Source organism: Pelodiscus sinensis, chromosome 4, assembly GCF_049634645.1.
Source record: "Pelodiscus sinensis isolate JC-2024 chromosome 4, ASM4963464v1, whole genome shotgun sequence".
In the NCBI taxonomy this organism is placed as follows: Eukaryota; Metazoa; Chordata; order Testudines; family Trionychidae; genus Pelodiscus; species Pelodiscus sinensis.
Window position 1 is genome coordinate 13,833,239 of NC_134714.1, and position 26,736 is coordinate 13,859,974.

The 26,736-nt window shown below is 43.9% G+C and overlaps 1 protein-coding gene across 3 annotated transcripts in view; it reads left to right on the forward strand.

The window, feature by feature from the left end:
• Positions 1 to 26,736, forward strand: part of PRKCH (protein kinase C eta) — a 238,778-nt gene that overhangs the window by 142,651 nt on the left and 69,391 nt on the right. The window contains exons 11-14 of one of the 3 annotated variants that reach the window (XM_075926362.1): positions 243 to 381; positions 1,386 to 1,574; positions 23,557 to 23,700; positions 24,996 to 26,012. In XM_075926362.1, coding sequence (XP_075782477.1) covers positions 243 to 381; positions 1,386 to 1,574; positions 23,557 to 23,700; positions 24,996 to 25,142 — 619 coding nt within the window. In that variant the 3' untranslated portion in view covers positions 25,143 to 26,012. Of the gene's footprint in view, positions 1 to 242; positions 382 to 1,385; positions 1,575 to 3,852; positions 22,290 to 23,556; positions 23,701 to 24,995; positions 26,013 to 26,736 lie in introns of those variants that run through there. The other 2 variants (XM_075926364.1, XM_075926363.1) reach the window with 2 other exon arrangements.

Here is a 26,736-nt window from a genome sequence, read left to right on the forward strand (position 1 = left end):
TCATATTAAATCTGGCTCAACTCAACAATATTAGGTCCTCCTTTACACAAGTGCTGAATTCATGCACACAGCTTGTTTTCAGAAGACGATGGTGCAGTAGGCTGCTGGATCCAGTGACATGCATTTGTCCAGGTTTTATTTTAAGCTCTTGAGAGAATAGGCACTGTATCTTCATTTGGGTTTGTGCAGTTCCTCATATGTAACAACTTAAATAATAACAATAATCATTCTTATTCTTGCAGGGATCTGAAGCTGGATAATGTGCTGCTGGATCACGAGGGCCACTGCAAGTTGGCAGATTTTGGCATGTGCAAAGAGGGGATTCGCGATGGAATTACGACAGCAACGTTTTGCGGCACGCCGGACTACATTGCTCCAGAGGTACAGGGAAATGCTTCTAGATTGGAAGATCCATTGACCTCCTGTTAGGTCTGGTTTAAAAGCAACAAGATGAGATCTCTGCTTAACTTGGCTGCATCTTATGGAGTTGACTGGTGGAAAGCTTGGTCTCAGAAGCGCATTGAGATTTACAGTCCCATGGGCTAGTGAAGTCTAAATAAATCTTCACGTTGCTATGGCTGACATGGGGCATCAGCCCCACTCAGGGAAGAGGACATGCATCTTGAAAAACATAGATGCCAGACTGTAGCTGCCAAAATGCTGGTTATAGCAAATATCACAGGTTCCAGCCCAGTGTGGGTGAGAGCAGACTGCAATCTCCCTCATTCCTCAATTCCCTTCCCTGCCTCTGTCTGTTCCCTCCCTCCTTGTCATTCATCTGCCTAATTTAAAAAAAAAAAAAAAAAAGAGTACACACAGCTTTCAGAAGCACCTTTCCTCCATATCCTGCCAGGTGTACCAGTCATGCTGTAGAGGCTTCTGTTATGCTGCTCAATTTATGTGCTATGGTCATGGTTCCTCTGTCCCCCTTCTCACACGCACATTTACTTTTGCTGACACACCCTTCCCTTCTGCAGCTGGGAATGTGGTTTTGGAACCATGTAGGCCTTTCCTTCTGAGAGGCCCAGGGGAGTGCAGAAGCTCCAGCTGCAGACCCAGTTGATCCACCTGACTAGAACAACTGGACTGAAAAACACTTCATCTCCTGCTCAGCCCATTCTTTTAAAGAGTCTGTTCCTAAGCATGTCTGGCAAGTGAGTACAACTGGCAGACCCCTTGTTTATTCCATTTGTAAATCAATGGGTTGCCAGTTGGAAATCCACATCAGACAAGGGGCTTTAAGAAAGGGGGAATGGCAAGCACAGAAGCAGGTTCATATGTGGGGATATGTTTTGCTCCCATTAATATTTCATAATCCCTGCTTAGAAAAACAACTGTTAAGCCCTGTGAATGACATTTCTCCCCCTTCCAAATCCCCATTGTAGATTCTGCAGGAGATGCTCTATGGTCCTGATGTAGATTGGTGGGCTATGGGGGTGCTGCTTTATGAGATGCTATGTGGCCATGCCCCTTTTGAAGCAGAGAATGAAGATGACCTCTTTGAAGCCATCCTGAATGATGAAGTTACTTACCCAACCTGGCTCCAGCAGGATGCAGTAGCGATCTTGAAAGCGGTAAGTTCCCTTACTTCTGTGCGCTCTGCTTCTATGCCCTTCGTTTCAGCTCACCCCAGCTGGACGTATTCATTGATGCAAACAGAAGTGGGCAAATAATTGACGTTTCAGTTCCATGGCAGTTCCCACAAACAGAAAAAAAAATCATATTTTGGTTCAGGTTTAACTGAATTTGAAAATTCTGAAAAATAGGGTGAATCGGACACTTTTTTCCCCACGCCACATCATTTGAGGAAGTGGGTTTTACCCTCAAAAGCTCATGATACTATGTATATTTTTGTTAGTCTCTAAGGTGCAGCAGGACTTCTCATTGTTTTTAAAGTTACAAACTAACACAGCTACCCCTCTGGGGCTATAAAGAAAGGTAATCTAGTAATAAAAGTCTGGAAATTGATGTGGAAGGTTTCTGTAGTATATAAAGTCGATAATCCAGTTTACAAAGTTGTCAGCACATCTGTATTATTCCGAAAAGCACTGCTAAAACCAAAATCAGTCTACTGAGGAAGGATTGTGCTATGAAATCCTTAGGCCTTGGCCCGAGGTGATCATTTTTCTCAATGAAGGCTCTGGGCTTGGAAATCTTTCCCAGAAATTTAAAAAAACCTGTTTTTACAAAAAGGTTGTGTTCCCAAGCAGTGGAAATTCAAGAGCACTACTTGCAGTGCTAGACTGGTGCTTTCAAATGTTTAGGACAATTTATGTCCTGGAACTGATATTTCCTCAGGTGTATGAGCGCTTGCTAATCGAAAAACAATTCTAAAATAAAGTTGCACTTTTATACATTGCAGGAATCTTATGTAAGTCCAGAGAGCATAGTATGATACAGTAAATGCTAATCACACAAGGAAGTACAAAGTATAATATGACCTATTCTGTGTCAGAACAAGGTGAAGGGGGATAAAACTGATGACACATTTATTTAACTCATTACTACAGGAATCTCAGCAAGCCAGCTGATGGCAAGTTAGATTCACTCCCAAGCTGTTCTGCCCTATGCGGAGACAAAGAATCAGGGAGCTGTAACCATAGTGATTTCACAATAAGTTTTTACACGTGTTACTTTAAGTCATTCTCCTGTAACTGTCAATAGCAGCAAGGTGAGTGGAACTGGAGAAAGAGGGTCATGTTTCAAGAGGGGCCTATTTGAGTAAGACACCAAGGTGTTTAGGAATGTAATGGGAAGCCAGGCAGCTCCCTCAGACTGTAAACTCTCGACATAATGAACAAAGATCTCTCTCCTGACACTCTGCTTCACCTTAGCATGAGCTTATTGCTCATGAAACACAAACCAGAACAGAACTTCCTTCTGCAGTTTGCAAGCATTGCTTGCAAAAAGCTGTGCCTTGAAAGTTAGTGGTAGAAAATGGGGTGGGGGAAGGAATGAGAGAGAAGACTTGTTATAAGTAGGTCAATTTCAGAGCAATGGCCAGAAATCTGTGATGAACTGATGTGTTTGCATCACAGAATTTTATATATGCCATTTGGTTCAGTTCCTTACACATATGTCACTCTCCAGGTGGCTGATGCTTCAGGTGACTGCACCAAAAGTTTTTATCTATGATTCAGGATATTTAAATCCCCTGCGGAATTTGCAATTCCGAAGTGTCTCATTAGCATCCCTTTTCCGGAAAGGGGTGCCAATGTAGACACAGCCCAAGTGATTCTGGAGGACAAATAAAGAGAAAACAAGGACTGGTGTGAGGGTCAAAGAGCTGAAACAAGGGAACCGGATGGAGACACTGAGCAGAGAACCCCAGACAGCGCCCACTGGCCCCTCAAAGGTTTTGAGAGAGCCAGTGGACGCTGCCCAGGGGAACTCTACTCAGATGCGTGAGCGGATGCAGGAACGGAAATAGGCCCCACAGTTGCAGGCCCCTCCCTCGGCCAGCCTCTGCTCCCTAGTTTTGTAGATTGCTAGTTTGGGCATAGCCAGGAGGAGGTTGACCAGGAGGTCCCGCAACTTTGTGGGGCCATGGATGGGGTGTACGTAGATTAGCAGGTGATGGGAAAAGTGCAGCTAGAACCTCAACAAGAGGTTCTGGAGGAGCCGAAAAAGGGGCTGTAACCTGGCGCACTCGAGGTTAACCCCCATTAGTACAAGGCAAGTCTTTTTTCCCCTCTAGTGGCTGGTCTGTATGAAAGGGTAATAGCTTACTATAGTTCCTGGTTAAGAGACTTATTTAGGTGGTAGAAGACTAACATTCTCTAAGTTATTTATTGGTTTCTGTTACTATAGTGTGTGAGCACTTCACAGTCTCTATTTTATTTATTCTTGCAGAATTCCTGTGAGGCAGGAAACCATTAACCCGATATTATAGATGAGGTACTGAGTGAATTGCCCAAATACTTTGACACTGCAGTGATGAGCATGGTAGAAGAGCCTATCTAGAACAGAACAGATTGTACATGAGGCCTGGCAGACCATGAATTGACCCTGGGTCTTTTAAATACCAGACCAGCGACCTAACTGCAGGATCGTCCTTCCTCACTAATGCATCTGACTTGAAATCTTCATCAGTTCCAGTGATACTAATGAATGCAGAGCATGAGTGCCACACATCCCTGAAACAAAAATCAAAATCTCCCTCGCTGTGAAGATATTTGATCTTCTAAACAGTTGGCCTTGAGATGTTTTACAAGTTGATACATAGGATAAATAAGCCCAGGAGCAGTTTATCTTTGTGTATGGCTTTCTGCTGTGATTCGGGATCATGAAATTTGGGGCTTATTTCAAGTTGCTTTTCACTACTGTTTTGTTTTGCCCAGCTCCCTCCTCCCTAGATGTCATCTGTGCATGTATCCTGTGAAGTAGGTTGCATCTTGTGCATCTTCCTAATTTCCTGAAGGTTGTTGCAATCCATTCTCCAGGGTTTATTTAGGACTTAAGATCTTGTTTGGTCAGCAGCTGTTCCGGGAATGTTTTTAAGCATTGCTGCGGTAGGTAAACAAAAAAACAACCTAGAAGCACTTGGAGCCTGTATAGAAGCCAGAGCGTTTGTGTTTTAAACAGGAAATTGTTCCTTATTTCCCCATCAGTGTTTTGTGGCATTTAAAATATTTGTAAAGGGCTGGAAGGAAGGGTCTTCCGAGCTGGAATAAATCAGCAAAGCTGTGTTGGAGTCAATGGTGCTGTGCTGATTTAAACCAGCTGGGGACCTGGCCTGTTAGTTGTAACAAGCTGCATGAGGTTTATTTTCCAACTTCCATCTCTCACTACTTAGATTTGCCCTAATATAATTCTGTTGAGTTATGCCAAGAATGAATGAGGCCTGCTGTATAAACTTCTATAAAATATACCCCTCAAAATCTTCTTTGATACAAGTTGACTTAGTTACCCCTGTTTTCTGGGGAGGACTCTGTGAAAAGGAAGCTTATTTTTTGGTTGCATTGGAAATGCAAGTTCTTAGACAGTGACCCACATCAGCTGTATGTAGCTAGGGGTTCATTTTCACACAGAAGGCTGATGTCTGATTTGTCATTAGTGGATAATATCTAGAGTGGAACTAGTGGTACACCCAGTAGCTGGAGATATTAGGGACCCAGCTAGATGAATTGCAGCATGAAATATGACTGTCTTTGTTGTCCTTTTTGTCCCATGCACAGTGTGGTAAATATAATTTCAGCACCATCACTATAGTTCTAGTTAAGGCCATAACTGTGTGCTTTCCTTGGACATGGCCCAATTCTGCACCAGCTTGCTGGAAATTAGGTTTAACTGGAAAAGTCATGTTAAAAACCAAGATTCAGGAAGCAGTGGTCTATAAAGGGAAGGTAAAACCATGAAAGGTACAGAGAAAAATTGCAGAGATCTTCCTTTCCGGGGAAAGAGGAATGCTTGGTCTGCAATGTCCACACCCTTGAGTGAGATAGTTATGCAAACTTAACCCCAGATGCAGATAGCACTATGTCAAATTAGGAGGGCTTCTCGTTTACACATAGGTAGTGCCTCTCAAGATGGAGAATTAATTACCCTGATGTGGAGAAGCTTTCCTGTCAGTGTAGATAGACTTCATGAAGTGTTACAGTGCTGTAAGCTTAGGCAAATCCTAAGACAATACAGTCATTACAAGATATAGTGGTAAACTAGAGAGTTTGCTTTCTGTGTCAGTGTCAGTTCTAGCTAATCATAATCTATAAACAGATCAGCTTCTGTCTTCTTTTCCCCCTTCTGTCACTGCTCTAGGAACAATAGAACTGGTTATCAGTGGACCAAAAGCTTCGAGATTTTATGTCTAGATGCTGTCCAAGATTTTCTGGAGACCGCCAGCTATACTAAATCCCTACTCTCCAAGAGCAGGCAATCTTCTGGGCCCAGGGCTTCTAACTGTCAGCTCCCACACACATTTGGAAGTCAAATGAGGAATTAGGAGTTCTCTGGAATATGACTGCTAACTTCTGTGCATAATGAGAGCATTCAAACACTTCCTTCCAGCTCAGACACTCCTCCAAAAACAGGTGTGTGGGCAGCACTGCCCTGTTCTTGTGGACTATGGAAGGGTTGCACTCTTCAGGCCGGCTGGGGACATAGGTGCTGGAACTGGGGGTTTCTATCATATGTAGGGTTTAGGGGTGGGGAAATTTTTGAGTCAGGGGCCACTTATTGATTTTTTCTGTGAGTCAGGACCACATGCAAGCGAGAAGCAAAAAAACCAACCAAACAAACCCTCATTGACATGGCCCCCAACTGAGAAGCAGAAAGACGTTCTCCACGTTCCCCTCGCACACCAGAGACTCGGGGGGTCCAACCTGGTAGATTTTGTGTGCTCCAGCCCTGCAGTGGGGCAGCGGGGGTGGGAGGGCTAGAGTGCAAGAACGGGCTCCCCAATATTGGGGGGGCCCTGAGCCTCAGAGGCCAGATCCAGGTAAGTGGGGGGCTGCATCCAGCCCCTGGGCCTTAGGTTCCCCACCCTAAATTTACAGTTTGAGTCAAAAGCTCTCAGCACCCCCACTATAAAAATTGTTCCAGCCCCCCTGGATAATAATAGCAACAAAATAGTACCATTTAAACTTTGCTGTTGTCTGTAGAGATCAAAATCAAGACTGGGGGTGGGCCTGCATTGCTGTTTTTGAATGAAGAGCAAACAACAAGCTGAAAGATACTGTAAGCAAGGGATCCAATTGTGGAAAGGCAGTCTGTGGTTGCAATGTTCAACTCTTAGTTTGGAAATGCGGGTGTAATATTGAGGAGTAATCCTTATGCTGGCGAGTTAGCAAAAAGAGCCAGTGATACTATAGAGGGGATGATTTGAAGAGCTAATGAGCATGCTTATAGGTGCTAATCCAGTCCGGCTGACACAGAGGTGCCTGAGAAGTACTCAGTGGTAGTGATGCTGCCAGTAATGTATTGACAGAAGGGAGAAAAGAAGACGGAAGCTGACCTGTGTTTATAGATTACAATTAGCCAGAATTGACACTGACTCAGAAGGCAAATTCTCTGGTTTACCAAACTGTCTGTTGCTACAGATCACTGAGTTCACTTCCTGCCACGGTTCTCTACATCAGTGTTTCTCAACCTTTTTTAATAAAATGCCCCTTTTAAAAAAAGAAAAGTAAGTACCCTCTTTAAAAAAAATTATAAGTACACCAAGTACCTAAAGCTTTCAGACACAATTTTTTGTCTGCCCTTGCAATACATTTGTTTAAACAACTTAATTGTAGCTAGTCAGGCAATTACATTTTTATTCTTTTGTAAAAAGAACAAAAATAATAAAGCACTGTAAAACTTAAAACAAAAATTCAGTTTTTTCTAAATTTCAGTTGTGTTGCCATACCCCCCAGACTTCTCTTAAGTACCCCTAAAGGTACTTGTACCACTGGTTGAGAAACACGGCTCTACATCACCCCTTTGGTGCTGGTTAGCACTTGCAGATGTCTGAACCCATCATTAAAACAGCAGCAGCCAACTTGGGTACTTGTCATGAAACATTTCTAGTTGCCAACTCCTGAGCAGAGTAGTCAGTGTTACCGCTAGGTTCTGCATGTTTCTCTTTATCACTTCTTGTTTTATTGAATTTCTATAGAAAAAAAAAAAGTAGAACAAAGAATAGGAAAAGCCACTCCCCCATGTTCTGCAGAAGTGAGCATATTTTGTCCCCTATCTTTCATTGCTATTCCTTTTATCAGCACACTTCCAGAATCTTATTGTTGCCCCCTTTCAGCAGAGCGGTGATCCAATTTGGAGGCCTTGCTAGGTTGTTTATGTAAGGAGGAGAAATTGATGACAGGAGTTTGGTATCTCTCTGCTGTTCTGTTTATTCACAACGATTGTATACAGCTCTTGCTTCCCTGCACAGAGTGGGAACACACAGGAGGCCGATTTCTTGCTCGGAATTTCCAAATGTATCTTTCAAGCCATTACTTTGCCCAGAAGAAATCCTCTTTTAGCTTTCTCCCATGGCTACAATCACACTGATGTGATTCTCTTGCTATCTGCTTCCAACATGCACAGCTGCAATCCAGTCAATGCCCCAGCACCTGTTCTGAAATCAGCCCCCAGGGAAACTCCTCTGATCCTGCCAGAATTAATTCTTGCTCAGGCCTTCCATGTTGCCAGTGTTTTTGTTCCAGCTCTTTTACTCCAGATAGGGTATGTCTACACTACAGCACTAATTCAAAATAAGCTAATTCGAATTAGTGCATCTAGACCTAAAAACTAATTCAAATTAGCGTTTTGCTAATTTGAAATAGCATGTCCACGCTGAGTGGACCCTGAACCGAAGTTAAGGCTGGCCAGAACCAGTGCCGGTAGGGCATCAGGTTAGGACTTAGAGTGTGGAGCTGCTGCCTCAGGCTAGCCGAGGGCTGTGCTTAAAGGGACCCGACCCAGACAGTTCTCAGGGTTCCCCGCTTGCTTGTCTAACTCGATGAGGGACAGCAAAGCAGTCCTGTCTTGGAGTGCCCTAGGTGCCCTCACTCGGCACATCACAGCACTCAGCCCTCAGCCCGGCTGCACTTGCCGCAGGCTGCCATCTGGGGTGGGGAGGAGGGTCAGTCGGGATGCTGTCAGGATCCAGGAGGCCCTGCAGGAGAGCTTCCACCCCGAGGAGCCTGCAGAGCCACCCCAGTCCTCCCCATCGGGGGCTTGTGCCCCATTCCTCCCTCACCTCCTCACACTTACCCTTCCCTAGCCCCCCTTCCTGATGTAAAAAATAAAGGACACGTGGTCAAAAATAGAAACTCTCTTTATTTAACAAAACTGTCGGGTGGGGGGGATTAACCTCTGGGGAGACTGGGAAAAGGACGTGGGAGAGGGGAGGGGGAAGCCAGGGGAAGAAGGAGGAGAGGAAGTATCAAACGATGGTACGCCATATCTTCAGTACTGTGTACAGATGTGGTCTCCTCACCTCAAAAAAGATATTTTGGCCTTGGAAAGGGTTCAGAAAAGGACAACTAAAATGATTAGGGATTTGGAACAGGTCCCATATAAAGAGAGGCTAAAGAGACTGGGACTTTTCAGCTTAGAAAAGAGGAGACTGAGGGGGGGATATGATAGAGGTATATAAAATCATGAGTGGTGTGATGGCATGAGACAAATCGCTTGGTCATTGTCTTCGGTCCATCCCCTCCGGGGTACCTGGTGTTGGCCGCTGTTGGCAGACAGGCTACTGGGCTAGCTGGACCTTTGGTCTGACCCAGTATGGCCGTTCTTATGTCCTTATGTTCTAAGCCCAGGGCTCAGGGTTGGGGGGTCTCACTGGGCTACCTTGATTTTCATGCAAACCTGCTCCTGGGTTTGCATGTGGCTTTTGGTGGCCAGGCTGGCAGCTATCCTGCCCTAGACGGCCGCATTCCTGTGCCTAGTGCGGAGGTCGTGGACGTTGGAGGTCTCCCCCCAAACCTTGATGAAGTCCATGATCTCTGCACTAGACCAGGCGGGCGCCCGCCTCTTGCAGCCCTGGGCAGGCTCCTGGGAGCCGCCAGTCTGGTCCTGGGAAGAGGCAGAGGGCTGGGTGGCAGCGGGTGGCTGGCTCGTGCTATGCTAGGTGCAGAGTCTGCTGGCGGGGTGCTGGCAGGCTTGCAACTGGCACAAGCACTGTAGCCAGACCATGCCCCTTTAAGGGCTCTGGGGCCGGGAGGGGGGCAGAACAGTTTCCCTGGTTTGGCCCAGAGTGGCCACCAGGGCAACCTGGGAAGGGCTAGCCTCCAACTAGTTCGAATTAAGTGGCTACACAGCCCTTAATTCAAACTACTTAATTCGAACTAGGTGTTACGCCTTGTAGAATGAGGTTTACCTAGTTCGAATTAAGCACTCCACTAGTTCGAATTAAATTCGAACTAACGGTTTGTATGTGTAGCCCCTATTAAAGTTAATTCGAACTAACGGCTGTTAATTCAAATTAACTTTGTAGTGTAGACATACCCATAGGTACTTAGTGGCTTCTTATAATTAGCCAGAATGAAGGCTGGTTACCCATCAGCTTCACTGAAATTGTCCAGAGATCAATGACATGCTTACTTGCCATTGCCCACACTCTTCACCGTAACATGATCAACATGTCCTAAAGATCTAATGGTTGATTCTCATTTACATTGCTCCAGCAGGGTAGAGTGGCCTGACATTGAGAGTGAATTACATTTACATGCATTTTCAAGTCTCTTTGTACTGCCAAAGTGGTGTAAAGGGGCTGCAGTGTAAATGAGTATTGGGACCCTATGCTTGTATATAGGAAACAGCATCCTGGTGCTCCAAGAATCCCTGTGGAAGATAGATCTTGTGTGAGAAAGAGACTTATCTATGCTCTAGTTCTTGGCCACTGGTACACAAGATAGAGCAAGAGGGAGCTGGAAGTTTCTTCTTCGTCATGGAGTCCATCATGGAAAATTTCCCCATAGTGTTCGAGAGCATGTGGAGAGTCAACCAGATAAGGTGTCTCCCCAAACCCCATGACCTCAGGAGAGCACTCATTAGAGGTTGAGCTCTGTCAGCTGGGATATGTGTCCTGATCTGTGTCCTGCCTGGAGAACAAAGGCACCGGCATTGATCTCATGACCCCTCTGTGTCCTCTGATCCTGTTTTCAAGAGACTGGAGCTTTTAAAACAGCAACTGCTGATTTAAATACAGAACCCGGTGTCTTATCCAGAATACTGACCCCAGGATACTGTCGCTTGGGATACCAGCAGAAGCTTTTTCAATCCCAATCTCAGAAGGACTTCTCATTCAGGGGCCCAAAGACAGGATCCCATACCAGAGTGGTCCAGAGTTACAGGCCATAGTGGGGGAGCAGATAAAAGCCCTGACCACCTCTTCAATCAGTCACGGCTCCGGAGTCTTTCAGAGCAGGGTTAGAGAGAGAGAGAGAGAGAGAGACTCTTGTGTGCGTAGAATGCCTAAGAGCAACGTTAAAGTGTCACTGTTTATTATTATTGCTGTTACTGTTTGTATTACGGTCCTGCCTGATGAGCCCCAGCCATGATCAGGGCCTCATTGTGGTGGTTGCTGTACATTCATACAAAGGCACAGTGCCTTCCTCTACCTCCCCCATTTTTAGTCTTAGCAATCAAAAAGGCAAAGTAATATTTTCTGTAAAGAGTTGGCATTCCATTGCAGCCCATAAGAGCAAAAGATCTGAGACTAGTTCATCTACCTTGTAACTGTTGGACAAACTGTTGCCCACCAAATTTTCCCAGAATGCCTTGCTGTCAATATGGTTCTGTTCCCCTGTTGCGTGGAGGCGTGATTCAGCCATCCTGAGTAGCTCCACAAGCAGTTTCACTGATGTCAGTGGGGCTACTCACAGACTCAATTTGCTTAGGAATGGCAGAATCGGGCCCTAATGCAGCACGCTAAATAGGGGAACTCTGGTAGTGCATTCTGTTCAGTGCTTTGTGTCCTCATATAAATAACACCATAATTGCACCTTTTACATCAAAGTCTAGGGCAGTGAACTAGTTTATTTTCATAAATAAGGTAGATAATAGTGCATGGAAAATATGGGTATTCCTAATTTGCAGGTGATACCTGATGAGGAAGCACAGAAAGTGGTGAGGCCCCCACAAAAATGCAATTAAAACAGAGCTTAATCTTGTGTGGCAAGAGCTAAATGTGGTTTGTAGGGTTGTCAAGTGTCCGGTTTTGAATTGGACAGTCCGGTATTTGAGCTTTCTGTTTGGGAAACAAATTAAGAAAATATAAATGTCTGGTATTTTCTAAATAAGTTGTAATGTAGATTGTGATGTAATGTCAATTGTGTCTGGTATTTTTGTTGAAACCATCTGGCAACCCTATGATTTGGTCTAAGTAAATGGAAGACAATCGTTTCAAAGTGAAGCACTCAAAGACTGAATCTGTGCCACATGAACATAGCCTACTGGCCAGAAACTAGATCTGAGAGATACTGAAAAAAATTCCCCTATGGCCCTGAGCCCAGACAAGTTGCAGTAAAGAAAGCAAGGAGAATGCGGGAGAAATAAGCTATGTATCCTAGGCCAGGGATGTCGACATTATCAGCTATATTGGTTACACATGGTGTAGGACACGTTGTGCTTGCTCATCTGCATACCTTTAGGCAGTCTTCTCGGGTCCAGGAAAGAGAGCATGCGGCCCTGAGCCTCAGTCTTATCTCAATCAGCAATGTGAAAATGTTATTAATTAGGAGAGATGATGGGAAAGACCAGGATTCTTACCATAAAAAGATTTTTTTTATGAAGCAGATTTTTTTAAAAGAATATATTGCAAGCCAACTGCTACCAATGCCCGGGGAAACAATGCATAGGACTGAGAACTTTCTATCTCATGCACCCAAATCATAGGCCAGGTTAGCCCCTGAGCAGATCATAGCAACTTTGTGACTGCTGTTGCTAATTTATTTTACACACTGTGCCAGAACAACTTTGTGTGAACTTGTCTATGGAACAAACCAGGTGCTGTAAGATTTTGGACAAGGATTAAAGGGGAAAGGATGAACACGAATGGTGGACACAACTGAAATCAAAGAGGAGCCATGATGAACTCCCAGCTTTTCCTCAGAGCCATGGAACCAGGCTAACAAAAACAGATATTAAAAATGTCTTCAAATATGCCAGTAAATCATTCTCTTCGGCATCTTTTCTTGATTAGCAGATTCTCTCTCACAGGTTAAATTAGGCTTTGGCTGCCAAAGCCACGATACAATATTTGACTTGCTTTCTGAAGATCTGTTCTGGATTGTTGTAAACAACTTCTGTTTGCTTATCACCTTGCAGTTTTCCAGCTCCTTCCTCAGAACCAGAATTCTGGAATTCCTGTAGCTTCTTAGCTGAGATTATTTTCTAAAGCAGGGGTGGGCAATAATTCTTTGCTGGAAGCCACTTCAGAAATTTTTGAAGTGGCCCCAGGCTGCACTGGAAGAGGCAGGGCCAGGATACTTCTGGGTTCCCTGCCCCTAGACCATGGGCGGGGGATCACCTTTGCCTCCTCCAGGTCCCCCCGGGATTAGGGGTGGGCAAAAGGGCCTCCGCCTCCAGGCCAATTAGGACCTGGGAGCAGGGGGAAGTGCACGAAGTTTCCTCTGCCCTGCCATGAGCACGTGGCGCTCAGAAGCACCAGCCACTCCTGGCAGGGTGGGAGAAGGCTTCATGCGCTCCCACGCCCCCAGGTCAATCAGGGCCTGGGGGTAGGGGAACACGTGAAGTTTCCTCTGCTCTGTCCCTGCCCTGTGAGCAGCACACGGCGCTTAGAAGTGCCAAAGGCTCCTGGCAGGGTGGGAGGAGATTTTGCGCACTCCCCTCCCCACCCACCCCACTCCCAAGCCCTGATTGGCCTTGGGGCATGCAAAGCCTCCTCCTGCCTTGCCAGGAGCTTCTGGTGCTTCTAAGCACTGTGTGCTCTGGCAAGGCGGAGGAAACTTCGTGCGCTCCCACACTCCCAGGCCCTTATTGGCTTGGGGGTGGGGAAACGGCAGATCTGGCCCATGGAGGCCCTTTTGCCCACCCCTGTTCTAAAGGTTCACACTAAATATTCTCTCCTCTTCCACGCACAGGAGAAACTCATAGACATTAATACCTTATCAGCTATCCACTACACTGTCCTTCAGTTGTTCTCTGATCATCATGGTTATGCCACAACATTGTCTGCCGCCAACAGTCTGTCTTTTAAATTTTGCTTCTTGAACTTGCATTATCCATTTTTGTACCATGTTATCCCCCTCTATTCATTCCACTTTTCTTTTGTAAATCTCCAAAGCCCAGGAACAGCCGGTGGCCCCTACAGTGATTTCATTTACTGGACTTATTTTTTGGATTTGGATATACAGGCAGTCCCCGGGTTACATGGATCCGACTTACATCGGATCCCTACTTACAAACGGGGTGAGGCAACCCCGCACTAGCTGCTTCCCCCCAGCAGACCAGGGAGACGCGAAGCTAGCGCCTTCCCCAGCAGACCAGGGAGATGCGGAGCGGCTTTTCTCAGCAGACACCTCAGCTTGAGAATAAAGGACTGAGGGAAGTGAGGTGTGGGAGAATAAAACTGAACTTTGGAGAAATGTTTGGCTGGAGTTTCCCCTACAATATGTACCAGTTCCGACTTACATACAAATTCAACTTAAGAACAAACCTACAGTCCCTATCTTGTACATAACCCGGGGACTGCCTGTAAATTGTTTGTCCTTTCTTGGATTTTGCAGATACTGGTAGTGAATGAAATTAATTCCTGGCATGGCTCAATAGCATTCTGTCCCCTCACCTTTGTATTGTATTGCCAGTCTTGTATATGCTAGAAGCTGTCTTTCTTTTTCTAGGTTCATTCCAACAGTTGATCAGACTTCAGAGTTTGTTCTCAGTAAGGGATGATACATAACTGCAGCACCCTGGAAAAGAACTGTGATTAGTGGGTGTTTTACTTCTACACACACACACAAACAAGGCATGTGAACGAGTAACCAGTTAACTAGTACCCAGGAGCAGCCCTCCGCCCACAGCCTGCTGCTGGAGGAGGGTTGCTCCAGTCCCTTTGGGCTCTTTCTGCCTCCAAGCCTGTGTTAGAGGGGGAGGAAACTTGCAGTTGCAGCCCCAAGGGCGAGGAGGAGAGGTAGGGGGCAGGAGCAGAAGCCTACCATTTAACTGGTTAACTGATTAAATGGGGATTTTACATCCCTAACACATACACCCTGCTCCTGATGTGCAGTTTTGTACTGCAGCCCTGAACCCATGTGCGCTGGCGTGCTGGCTAGTGAGGTGCCAAAGCTCTGCCCGCTCCTCATGTACCTGATTTCACGGGGAGAGTATGTGGAGAGTAGGCACTATGTGTCCAGCCATGCCCAGACAAGGCTGAATAAGGAGGTGGTGGAATTGAGACAAGGCCTATTTTTTGGTTTGTGACATTTTAAGTTTCCTCAGGCTTGTCCCTCGGAGCTCTCTCTTCCTGTCTTTCTTTTCTGCATTTTTCTCCTAGGTTGCCGTATCTGATTCCTGCTTTCATTTAGCTTTTCATCTTTACTTGCCAAAAAACAACAAATGCCTCCTCCCTGGGAGGATGCAGCCTTCCTCTGAGTCATCTTTTTCGCCAGTTACTTAACCCTATGTTACCCTTGTTGCCATCGTGGTAGGCAGCTTCAGAAGCCTGCATCTTCTCTGTTCGTGTCATAAATGCTCTCTCTTTTTCTTTGAACTTTGTGCAGTAACAGGCTTTATACTCCTCCTGTGCACTTCACTATAAAAGGAAACTAATTCTGTGGGAAAAGCTGAGGTCAAATTCATCTTGAATGTAATCATCTGCTCTTCTACTTTTCCTTTTCAAACTCAGCATCTTATAAAGATCCCCAGCATGCAGGGACTAGTCTGTGGCATAATAAAAGCTCATAATCCTGGCTATTACTACAACATTTATGATTCATTTCTCTCTCCCTGCCACAGATTCAGGCAAAGCAATATTAGTTATGCTGATCATTTTTTGCTTTTCTCTCTGCTCTTTTCCGAGCTGCATGGGAGGAAAGATGTTCTTGTGACAAAGGCACTGGATTAGGACTCGATAGAACTCATTCAGTTCTCTGCCAGACACACCCTTTGTAACTTTGGATAAATCACTTCATGTCCCTTTGCTTCAATTACTCATCTGCAAAATGGGGACAGTAATACTTCTTTTGTCTGTCTTGCCTATTTAAGTTCTTTGTGGCAAGTGTTGTCTCTAACTATGGGCTCATCTAGACTACGCCGAAGTGCCAAAAGAGGATATGCAAATTCCAATCTTCCAAACTCAAATCTTCTTCCAAACTCACTTTTGAAAGCGGTGCTTTTGAAAGTGAAAGTAGTTTGGTTTTTTTCGGCAAACTCCCCCCCCCTTCGAAAAGCCGTGTAAACCTCATTTTTGAGGAAAAAATGGCTTTTCGAAAAAGGGGGGATAACTGAAAAAGCCGCGTCCAAACTACTTTCACTTTCGAAAGCTCCTCTTTCAGAAGTGAGATCCTCTTTCAGCACTTTGGCGTAGTCTAGATGAGCCCTCAGTGTTTGTACAGTGCCTAGCACAGTGGAGTCCCAGTTCTAATTGGAGGAGCTAGATACTACTGTAATAATGTTCCAAATGATTGTACTCTTTCTCTTCTCTCATCCTTCTATTCCTGACCTTTCTGACCAATTCTACTATCATAGGAACACCATAATTCAAATAATTTAAAAGTTTACAAGAGAATAAAAAGATTTGTATAGTGATTTTTCTGAGATTTCCTTATTGTTCATTCAGGCTTTGTTTTATTCATCTTTCTACTTGAACCAGGGATGTGTAAATGTAGAGAGAAGCCCAATATTTTCTAAGTGACTAATGATTTGGGGCAGTTCAGTTGTTGGATACACAACCTAAGGGCCACTCACCACTTTCTGACATTCAGGCCCTTTTGAGATGTCGAATTGAGCACCCAAAATTACTAGTGCCTTTTGAAAATCACAGCCTCAGAATTTTAATTTTAGGCACTTGGGTTTGAAAATGTTCACCTTGAGTTGATGGGAACATCTGGAAAAATTGAAGGGGACCATGTAGATTCCAGTACTGCAAGTTAGTTTGAAGCTAAACTATCAATACTCTAACCTCACCTGGGGCAGAGAGCACATTTTTGTGGCCAAATTCTCTGCTGGGTGAACGAGCAAAATTCATTTATCCATTTATAACTGCAGAAAATGTGGCCCCAGATATATCGATTGCTCACATTGCTTCCTCTTTCTGGTTTACTTTATGTATGTCTTCCTTAACAATCGTCGTAACAGAATAATCTTTGTCCTCTACCAAAGTTGGAATTGTCAGCACCTCACCCACTAGGGATCATCTAGGAATCAAACAAGAGTGAGACCAAACTTGTCTTAGTTTAATGTCAGTGAAGTGAATCTCTGCAACACTGATATTTTTATCCTTGCCATCGTGGCCTACCGCACTGAACCTGTGGCTATGCCATTCTGATAGCTGTTAAGTTTTACACTCCATGTGGCTTCTGGGACGAATAGAGAAAAGTGATTTACCCACATCCCCTTTACTTCATAGCTGGAAAGGTGAAATAACCAAGAATTTTCCTCCTCCCCATTTTCAAAAATTCATTTGGAGTATATTTCTACTCCCTAGAGCTAATGCTGCATTCTTTAGGCCCTGTCTACACTGGAGAATTTGTCTTGATTCCTGCCAGAACCCAATACAGAAAGGAGCTCAGGACTGAGTTCTGTAAGAGCTGCTAATAAAGTGCTTCTATTCTATGCAAGTGCCTCCTGGCTTCAAGTCATTAACAAATGTAGAGCCATCATTCTTCCCTTTTGTTCAGGAGCTGATGAAGACTAATTAAATCACATATTGTTGGCTTACTTTCCTTACATAATAATCAAACCACATTTGTTTCAAGTCCAATGTTTAGTGGTGAGATTCATCAAGGGAAGCCTCAATTAGAGTAATTGCTTTATTTATGTAACGATCTCCCTTTGTCTGAAATCAGAAAGATCCTTGAGAAACCCTGTTTCCTTTAGAGGTAATTTCTGTTTTGTAGGTCTAAGTCACTCCTATAACTAAGCCTGAAGCATCCATTCTATCTCATTCTGAAGGGAGCTGTATTTTGGTACCATTAATCTAGTACACGCTTGATTTTCTGTTTTGTGTTTCTCATATTTCATTAACAACAGGAGGGAAACTTTAAGAAAACGTAAAAGGAAATCTTGCTTTCCCTTAACATCTTGAAGGCAAGAGCTGGCACAGTAGGTTGGGACTCAAGATCTGGCATCAGCTCGGCCAAGACTCTCCATGTGTGTCTGCGCTGGTCACTTAACTTCTTTGTAGTTCATTTTCCCTATCTGTAAAATGGGGATAATACATCTTCATTAACTACTTACCTCCTTTGTCTCTCTCTTTGTTTAAATTGTAAGCTTCTCAGGGCTTCAGTTGTGTCTTACAAAGTATTACGTATGCAGTTTAACTCAGTGACCTGAGTTCTGACCACTACACGCTACTGTAGTGCAAATAATTATTATTATTGCTAGGAAAATTGTTGTGGTTAAACTAGGCATTTTCATTCCTTGCCCTTCTAGGTTCCTGAGATACTTTTCCTTTCCCTCTTTCTGTTTGGACTTTAACATTTCTCCCCATTAGCAAGTAACCTAATCACCCAATATTACATGTGAAAATAATTGCCACAGGTGATAATTAAACGCAATATAGATATGTTAAAATAATGCTGAGTTGTGTGTGTGTGTGAGAGAGAGAGAGAGATCTTTATATACAACTCTCAAAAGCAAAACTATGATTAGCAACAAGGTTTGTACAAACATTTCTGCAGTCTTAAGTCTCCAGATGCTTTTGCAAGCCCTAATTCTTTATAAATCATTTGTAGAGTGATGGGACAAGCAGTATACAAAATTGTCCACCTGTCTATAGATTTAGCTCTAGTGGGTGACACAATATTTTCCTTGTGGTGAGGTCCCTTATCCTTACAATCTCTGCTGTAGCTTCACTGGCCCTAGGCAAACCGAGCTTCAGCTCTTAATTGCATAGTGTGATTCATGACATGTTCTTTCAGTAAATACGTATCAATAATTCCATAGAGGTCAGGTGTTCTGGCTGTCTCGCAGTGCTGTTTTTGGCTGATGTGCCTCTGAGAAGTTCAGATGAGGTCAGGTTCAGTCTAGCTGTGAGTTTGCAGCTTTACAAACCCTTGTTGACAGACGAGTCTGCCTCCATTAAAACCAATGGTCTTGCTGTTGGTTTTAAGGGGAGCAGGAGCAAGTGACTAACATGTTTTTTTAACCTATTTTCTTTTGCTAAGGGCTCTCTCATTCATTCTCTGTAATTCTTTGATAGGCAGTGTGTAGATAGAACTGGGTCCAGAGGCAGATATTTATGTTAGTTATCCAGTTATTGGTGCAAAATACAGATACCAGTACTAATAAATGTATGTGAATTGTCTCCTATTACCAGCCAAAACACAGCATAGTTGGAGCTGGAAGGCCCTGTAGGTCTCTCAGGCCTGGACCTGGTGATGAATATATATTAGTCTAAGCCTTATTTTTCTCTAGAATTTAATTGACACCAAGACTTTGGAACGGCCTTTCCCCTTCCAAAGTTTATCATTTCCGAGTACCGTCCAGACACTGGATTTCTTTAAATGTCCTTATGTTCCCCTTGCCCTATGACTGTCCAATTTGGTATCCAGAAGCCCTCAGAGGTCTCTGGTGGCCTAGACTGGCATCCTGCCACTGATGAATTAGGAAGGTGTTGGTTAAAATTTCCGAGCCGTAGGCACAGGCTTCAATCTTCCATAATGTCATGTAAACACTTTGGAGAAGACGGCTGGTCTTCGTGGTTAAGGCATTAGATTGAGAGTCTGGCGAAACAGGCTGGCTTCTCTGCTCTCCCAAAGACTTGCTCAGTGACCTTGAGACACTTATGCCTCAGTTGCCCATCAGTAAAAATGAAGCTAGTAACACTTCCTTTCTCCCACTCTTTTGTCCTGTCTGTTTAGAGGATGTCTTTTGTTGTCTGTATGTATAGCACCTAGACTATTAGGCCTCTAGATGCAGCTGTAATACAAACAATAAATAATACAAAAATTTACTGAGGCTCTCAGTGCTGTGTAGAGAGTTGAATAGATTTCTAAGGCCAGAAGAGACCATTAGGGATATTACTGCTTAACCTGTTAACCAGTTAACTTAGGGCCTCTTACCTGGCCCACTGCGGATGTGGAATTCAACTGTGGCTGTGGAGTCTTTGCTGATTCCACTGCGGCCGTGGGGCTTAGCCCACTGTTGCCTCCACAGCTGGGGCTGTTTCAGCTCAGTACAGCTAGCTGTTGCTGGAGTTCACTGGCAAGGGCCGGTTAACCAATTAACCAGTAAACATACCAGTAAGCATCATGCTTGCCAGCTAACCATTTAACTTCCCTAGAGACCATCATAAGTATCTGTCTGACTTGCTGCAGGCCTCCTGCCTTATAATTTCAGTCAATAAGTCCTGCGTGAAGCCCATTACTTCAGGCAGAATTAAGAACATATCTTTTAAATTATTAAATTTAATGAGAATCAGGCATCCAAATCCCTTAGGCATCTTTGAACATTTCAGCCTTAAGTTTGAAATGCATCATATGATACGATATATAACTATATGATGGCACATTTGTCAACACTGACGCAATTAGTAAGAGGCGCTGTTAGCATTCTATGTTTTTCCACTCATTTGTGGAGACCTACTTGATATTAAAGCCAACTGTTTCCCACATAAAACAAGCTGACTATATCCAGTCTGCCACAGGTACCCCATTTCCAGAAATCACAATAAGATTTCATGCATTGAAAGACTAGAAATGACAAAGAGTTTGTTGTTTGTGACATCCCCTGGGCTATAAAGGCATGAAAACAGCACATCAGCCTGTAATCATCTAGGTCAAGATATTCCAGGCTGCCATGAACATAGTAACAGTTTACAGGTACAGTATAATGGCATATCAGAACTAGAATTTCAGAATAATAAATAACACCTACTGAGCTACATTTGCATACAAAATGCTTCGGTCCAGTGTAAAAGAAGTCAGTCAGAGATGGGTGCAATTATGTTCTATAATAAGAAATGTGATTCTTCTTGCAAATTGTATTCTGCTTGTTTTAAAACAGTATGTTTTGGGCCTGATTTTTATGTAATAAAGCCCTTTGACATCACTCTGGTCGTGTAAAGGTGCCTGTGGAAAATTTAGTTATTTGCACACACTTTTAAGCTCTTTGTTTTTCAGAGAGACATAAAAATAATGGCTCAGGGATCTGGTTTGTCAATCTCTATGCACTCTGGAAATGTACACTTCTACACCAAGCAACAGGATAGAACAGAATTTATACATAAAATATGAAGCACAGGAGAATGAGGCTCTTTGATCAGGTATCCAGTGTTTGGATCATTTCCAAACATGTTTACTCTTCTGAAACAAGGATGGCTTCAAAAGGATTTTCACAGCAGCCCTGCCATGAGCTTGGCAGTAATTATGCAGCCTCTCACAACTGCAATCAGTCAGAAGTGCATTCCATAAGTGAGCAAAAGTGAAAGGGCTAACTCCCTTCCTACCTCCTTTGGATACCAAATACCAGATAGGAAAAAAAAAAAAAAAGCAGGTATCACTACGCAGAATGTATGCACTATAATTTCCTGAGGATATCAGGTCTATTATGATAATCCAAGCCAATTAACAGAATCAGAACAATTGGGTGGACCTTGATTTGTTGAACTGAATGCTTTTGCTTGATGCAGTTTTGGCATAATGCTAAATACAACAAGCTAGTCAGAATATAAACACACTTTTACTTTCCCGTTTTGAGGATGGGCAGACACATTCAGACTTTTGTTGGTTTCATTGCTTGAATCTAAACGTACCAAGCCTTTAGAACATATCATAAGTATGGCCATACTGGGTCAGATCGAAGGTCCATCTAGCCTGGTATCCTGTCTTCCAACAGTAGTCAATGTCAGGTGCTTCAGTAGAAATGAATAGAGCAGGTAATTATCACGTGCAGGCCCATATGCGAGGGGGGGATGTGAAAGCACCCGCATGGTCCCCAAGTAAGCATGCTCCAGCGGCTGGGGAAGACAGGAGCAGTGTACTGCCCGAGCCTCCCTCCCCTATGCGCTGGCCGGCCGGGGAAGGCTGGGGCTGATTTCCCTGCTTACTTGGGGGTGCAGTCACATCCTTGCGGTCCATGTGTACCAAAAAAGCACCCCCCATACAGAAATTTCCGCATATGGGCCTCAAGTGATCCATATCCTGTTGTCCATTCCATACTTCCAGCTAACAGAGGCTAGGGAGACCGTCCCTGCCCACCCTGGCTAATAGGATGAATCTATCCTCCATGAGACTTTGCTGAGACTTGAAAAAGTTTGTTGTTTTATATTCCAAGCAGAGGCATCATAGTACAGTGGATAGGTACTGGACTGGGGGTCAGGAGATGTGGGCTCTCTTTCCAGCTCTTATGGACGAGTCAGTCCATGTAGTTGTGCCTCTATTTCTCCTTCCCCTCCATTGTCTTGACTATTTAATCTAAGTTCTTATGGAAAAATACTGTTTTGTATTATGGGTGGCACATTGGGGCAGGGCAAGAGTGTTTGGGTCGGCGTCCTTAGACAGTAGGCAACCCTGTTGGAGGTCAGAGAGGTACATATAGGAGCTGGTTCTCTGTCTCATGGCCTGGAGTCCGAAATCGTGGCATTTGGTTCATTTTGGAAAGATGTGGAGGAAACTCCTTGAGGTGAATTTTACAGAATTTCCACTGTTCTCCAACCCCTCTCGTGGATCTGTCTGGGAGGATAGTAACTCGATAGTAACTTTTAGTAACTCGTCTTGAGGAATTCCTGCCTTCGGAAAGGATCTTCCTGTCAGATACAAGTAGGTCTGTCAACGTTGCTTTTGGCCTTTTTGATTTTCTCACTGTTGAGGATGCAATAGATTTAAATTCTGTCAGCAGCGACTGGATGCCTGGTTTGGCCGGCGCAATGTTCACTGAACGTAATGCTTTCACCCTCAAGGGACTCATCCAGACAAGTCTACCATTGATCCTGATGTTTCCTTCTGCTGCCATTTCAGCTGCCCCAGCAAATTAAAGTGGCTGTTTTTCTCCAATTGAAACAAATTTCTCTTTCTCTAGTAAATCAAATGGAGGAGTGGAATTTTGATTTGGTTTCTTCAGTCTTTTAAAAAAATGTGTCCTGAAGTTTAAAAACAAAACACAACACTTTTTTACTAGTATAAGAAAGGAGTTTCAAACAGTTTGCAAATACATTTTCACTTGAGCATTATTTCTACAATCTGAAAGGTGCAAGCCATGTCTCTCTCGCCCCAGTACTGAACTGGTTAGATGATCGACAGCTTTTCTGTGGCTTTCCTCTGGATTAGAATCCCTCACTGAAGTCTGATACTGTGGTAGAGGTTTCTTTCCTCTTGTTGCAGAGAAGGGAGAGTCTGCCATTGAGTTTCACACACACAAGCTGATGCCACCTGCATGAATTCAAATGTCCAGTTTTCTTTGGATATTGCTATTTTCTTTTTAATGATCTCTGAAATACAAACTCTTCCTCCTGCTCCTCAGCCACCCGTGGCTTCTCTGTGAGACTGCAGGAAGCACAGAGAGGGTTTCCGGCTTCACTTCTGCCAGCCGAGGTTTAGGAAAAAGACACAATTAAAAACTGACTCCAATCCAAAGCCCAGGCAGCTGGCACATATCAGGCTTATAAAGAGCTTTTGTTCCTGAAAAAGAAACCCCCCAAAAACAGTGTTTGTAGTGCTGCAGGCGATGCACTTTTATGTTCTTTTATTGTCATGGTAACCAAGGATGCATCTGAAATAAAAGTGACCAAGCATCTAAATATACTGATGCTCCCACCCTAAAAGGGGTTCCAAGATCCCTCCTTGCTCTTCCAGTGTAAAGAAGGTGGAAAGCCAGGCCAGCAAAGTAGACTCAACAAGAAATCTGAGAGAGAAAGCATTTGTGTGATTGCTAGTAAAAGGAGTATCTCCTGCCTCCTTGCTGAGTGTGAGTAAAGGACTAACCAGCTTCATTTATTTTGCTCTGCAGTTTATGACCAAGAATCCCAACCTGCGTTTGGGCAGCCTGGCTCAGGGTGGAGAGAACGCTATCCTAAGGCACCCCTACTTTAAAGAATTGGACTGGGACCTGCTGAACCAGCGCCAGATGGAACCGCCCTTCAGACCTCGAATTGTGAGTGACAGGGAGTGGGCACGAGTCTCTCCTTTTGCTGAACTCTTTCACTAACTGGGGAGAAGGAGGCAGTGGAAGGGCAGCTTTATGATTAAGGCACTGGACTGGAAATTAAGGGAAGTGGGCTCAAATCACAGCCGTCCCTGATACTCGGCCTTTGTTTTGGCTAACGAGCAGTTTGAGATTTCGCCATCCAGAAAGCTGAGATTTAAAATCTCATGGGTTGTGCCAGGTCTGAGAGACTTGTCATTGAAATCACGGGATGGGGAGGGTTCCAAGGCTCTCAGCCCCCAGGAGTCGATAATAAAATGCCCTTTCGAAACACAAGCAGGAGGGAGCACTCTGAATCCCGCTCTAAACATGCACGTGTTCTTGGACGGTATAAAGTGACCGTTCAGTAGGGCCTACTGAATTCCTCTTGCTAGAGTGGCTCTGGGAAAATAAACTCTTGTGGTAATGAAACTTGCTCTTCTGGAGACAGGAAAAATCAGCATTGTGTCAAAATGTGCCACAAGACTACTTGGTTGGGTCTCTTTTGAGAACAGTCCTACTTTGTGCTGAGTGGATAGGAATCCAGCACCTCGAGACAGGGTATTTATTCCCCTGTGGCATAACTAATTCATTGTGGTACAAGTAAAATGGCTTTTTGGACAAAGAAGAATATCCCCCAACTGGGCAGCTTCAGATGCCGCACAGATAAGGAGAGATTGTGTAGATTCAGCTAATTGGAAACAGTGTGTATAATTGCTGTGAATGGCAGTGTGTACAGTCTGGCACTTAAAGTAAGGGATTACTGCTTCCTGGGGTCTGCCTTGCAGCAACAGAGCAAGCAAAACTGCAGCTGATGTCAGCTAAATTAGTGAGGGGTATGCCTGCAAAAAGCCCAGAGAAGCTAACAAGGAAAGGAAGGGCTAGAAAGGGCTACGCAGGGGCACTCACATCTCACAGGAAGCAGCCCAAAGTGAGTTACAAAACAACTGAGCACTCCATGGAGCCAGTCATGCATCTCATTTAAGACAAGGATGAGTTACGAAGAGAATAGAAAAATGATGGTGCAAGTGTTTGACTTAAGGTTGCCAGATGCTTTCACCCCAAATTCCGAACATGGCAGGGAAAAAAATTGGTTGACCAAAAAAAACGGGGGACCAACCAAAGTTGTTGAGCAACCTTGTATTTTCTAGGTTTTTTTTTTTTTAAACCGGACAGGGGCCATGAATAACGGAGTGTCCAGGCGAAAACCGGACACCTGGCGACCTTAGTTTGACCTCTTCTCTCTTTATCTTTTTGTTTGGCAGAAATCCAGAGAAGATGTCAGTAATTTTGATCCTGATTTTGTAAAAGAAGAACCAGCTCTAACTCCCGTCGAAGAAGGGATTCTTGCCATGATTAACCAAGAAGAATTTAGAAACTTTTCATACACTGATCCAGAATTACAGCCATAGTCTCATGGAAAAAGTTGTGCAAGGTAATGATAGAACATGACCGAAGAAGTGAAAATTGGAATGACCAGGAATTTCATTCTCAAGGAATACACTGAAACAGCCTTATTATGCAACAGCACCGACAACAACGTTACCTTAATGTGAAATTAGGAAAAAAAAACCTCCAGGATTTGTGCAGCTCTGATATCAAATATTTAGAGGGCTGGAATAAACATGGTATCAAAACTAGTCAATGCGGACGGACCGTTTAATGCCGAGATATTTGGTTCAGCACAAATCTGACTAGTTGCAATTTGCAATGAGTTTGAGGAATTGGTGTGAGCACGACATGAGCATGGTCTTGCAGCTCTGAGCCAAACAGACATTTTGCAATATTGCCCTTTGCAAGACTCAGCTTTGAGGGATCCAGTGCTGCTTCCTCTTTGGAGACATGGGAAAGAACTAGCCTCCACTGAGCTCATTGAGCAAGATGGTCCATGTGGCGCTACCTGTTTCTGAAGTATTTATTTCTATCCTAACAACAAATGGCTCTTTGAACCTGTTTTGGGCTTCCATGTAAAATATTTCACTGTGCAAACTAGCAAAAGCAAAAAAGTGTCACACACACCCCTCCCCTCTCCCCGTCTTCCAAAACGGAGCGAAGCCACTTGTAAGCTCAGTGTTTTAGTATTTGTGTGATATGAAATGTTTTAGCATTTGCATTCTGTGAAATGCTCTTTTGCATCATGCACCCTTTCTCTGCGTACCAGCTGTTTTCAACTAACATAATGTGCGTGAAATCTTGCCATTTACTTAGACAGATTGTATTTAATTATGTTATACAGAGCCCCTTTTGTGAATTCACTGGCTCATTAAAACATTGATGGAAAATAGTAGATCTTAAATTATTTGTGGTGTTATTGTGATGGGAGCGGCAAAACGGGCAAGCTGTTTGAAAGTAGAATTGTCAAATAAACAATGACATAAAAGGACAATACTCTTCCCTTTTGAAGGATACATCTTCATTGAGACTGAAGGAGAGAATTGACCTAGTTTGGTTTGGATTGAAGAATTTATTGAGAGGAGATACCTTATCAATTTTAGCATTAAATGCATGAGTCATAGTCAAGCTGATACAGTGCTGGAAGTAGCTTCTATTAATCAGTCACTCTGTTAGGAAATTCAGACGTGCTTTACCCTGCACTTCAGGAAGCTGGACAGATTCCATGTCCATTTCCAATGCTGACTTCTTTAGCAATTGCTAGATTTCAGGCTACATATCAGGGTTAGAATCTTTTTTCTTGAGGATTTGCCTACCTTTTGGGCAGATACCAGTTAGTGGGAAGGGGAAGTATGTTTTAAAAAGCTTGCAAGGCTACTCATGTCTTTGTATTATGAGTCACAAGTTTTAAACTGAAAAAAGGGTCATCCAGCAGGGACTGTCTGTGTTCTCATGTCTGGTCTACAGACTGACACTGTACCTGATGTTAGTTAGGGTTGTACCTTTTTTTCCTCCTTGCTGATAGTCGCACTAATGTAACCCTTAGTATGGATGCAATTCTTCCAGTATAAAAGTTCTTCCTGTACAGGAATAAATTATACAGATCTAAGCTCT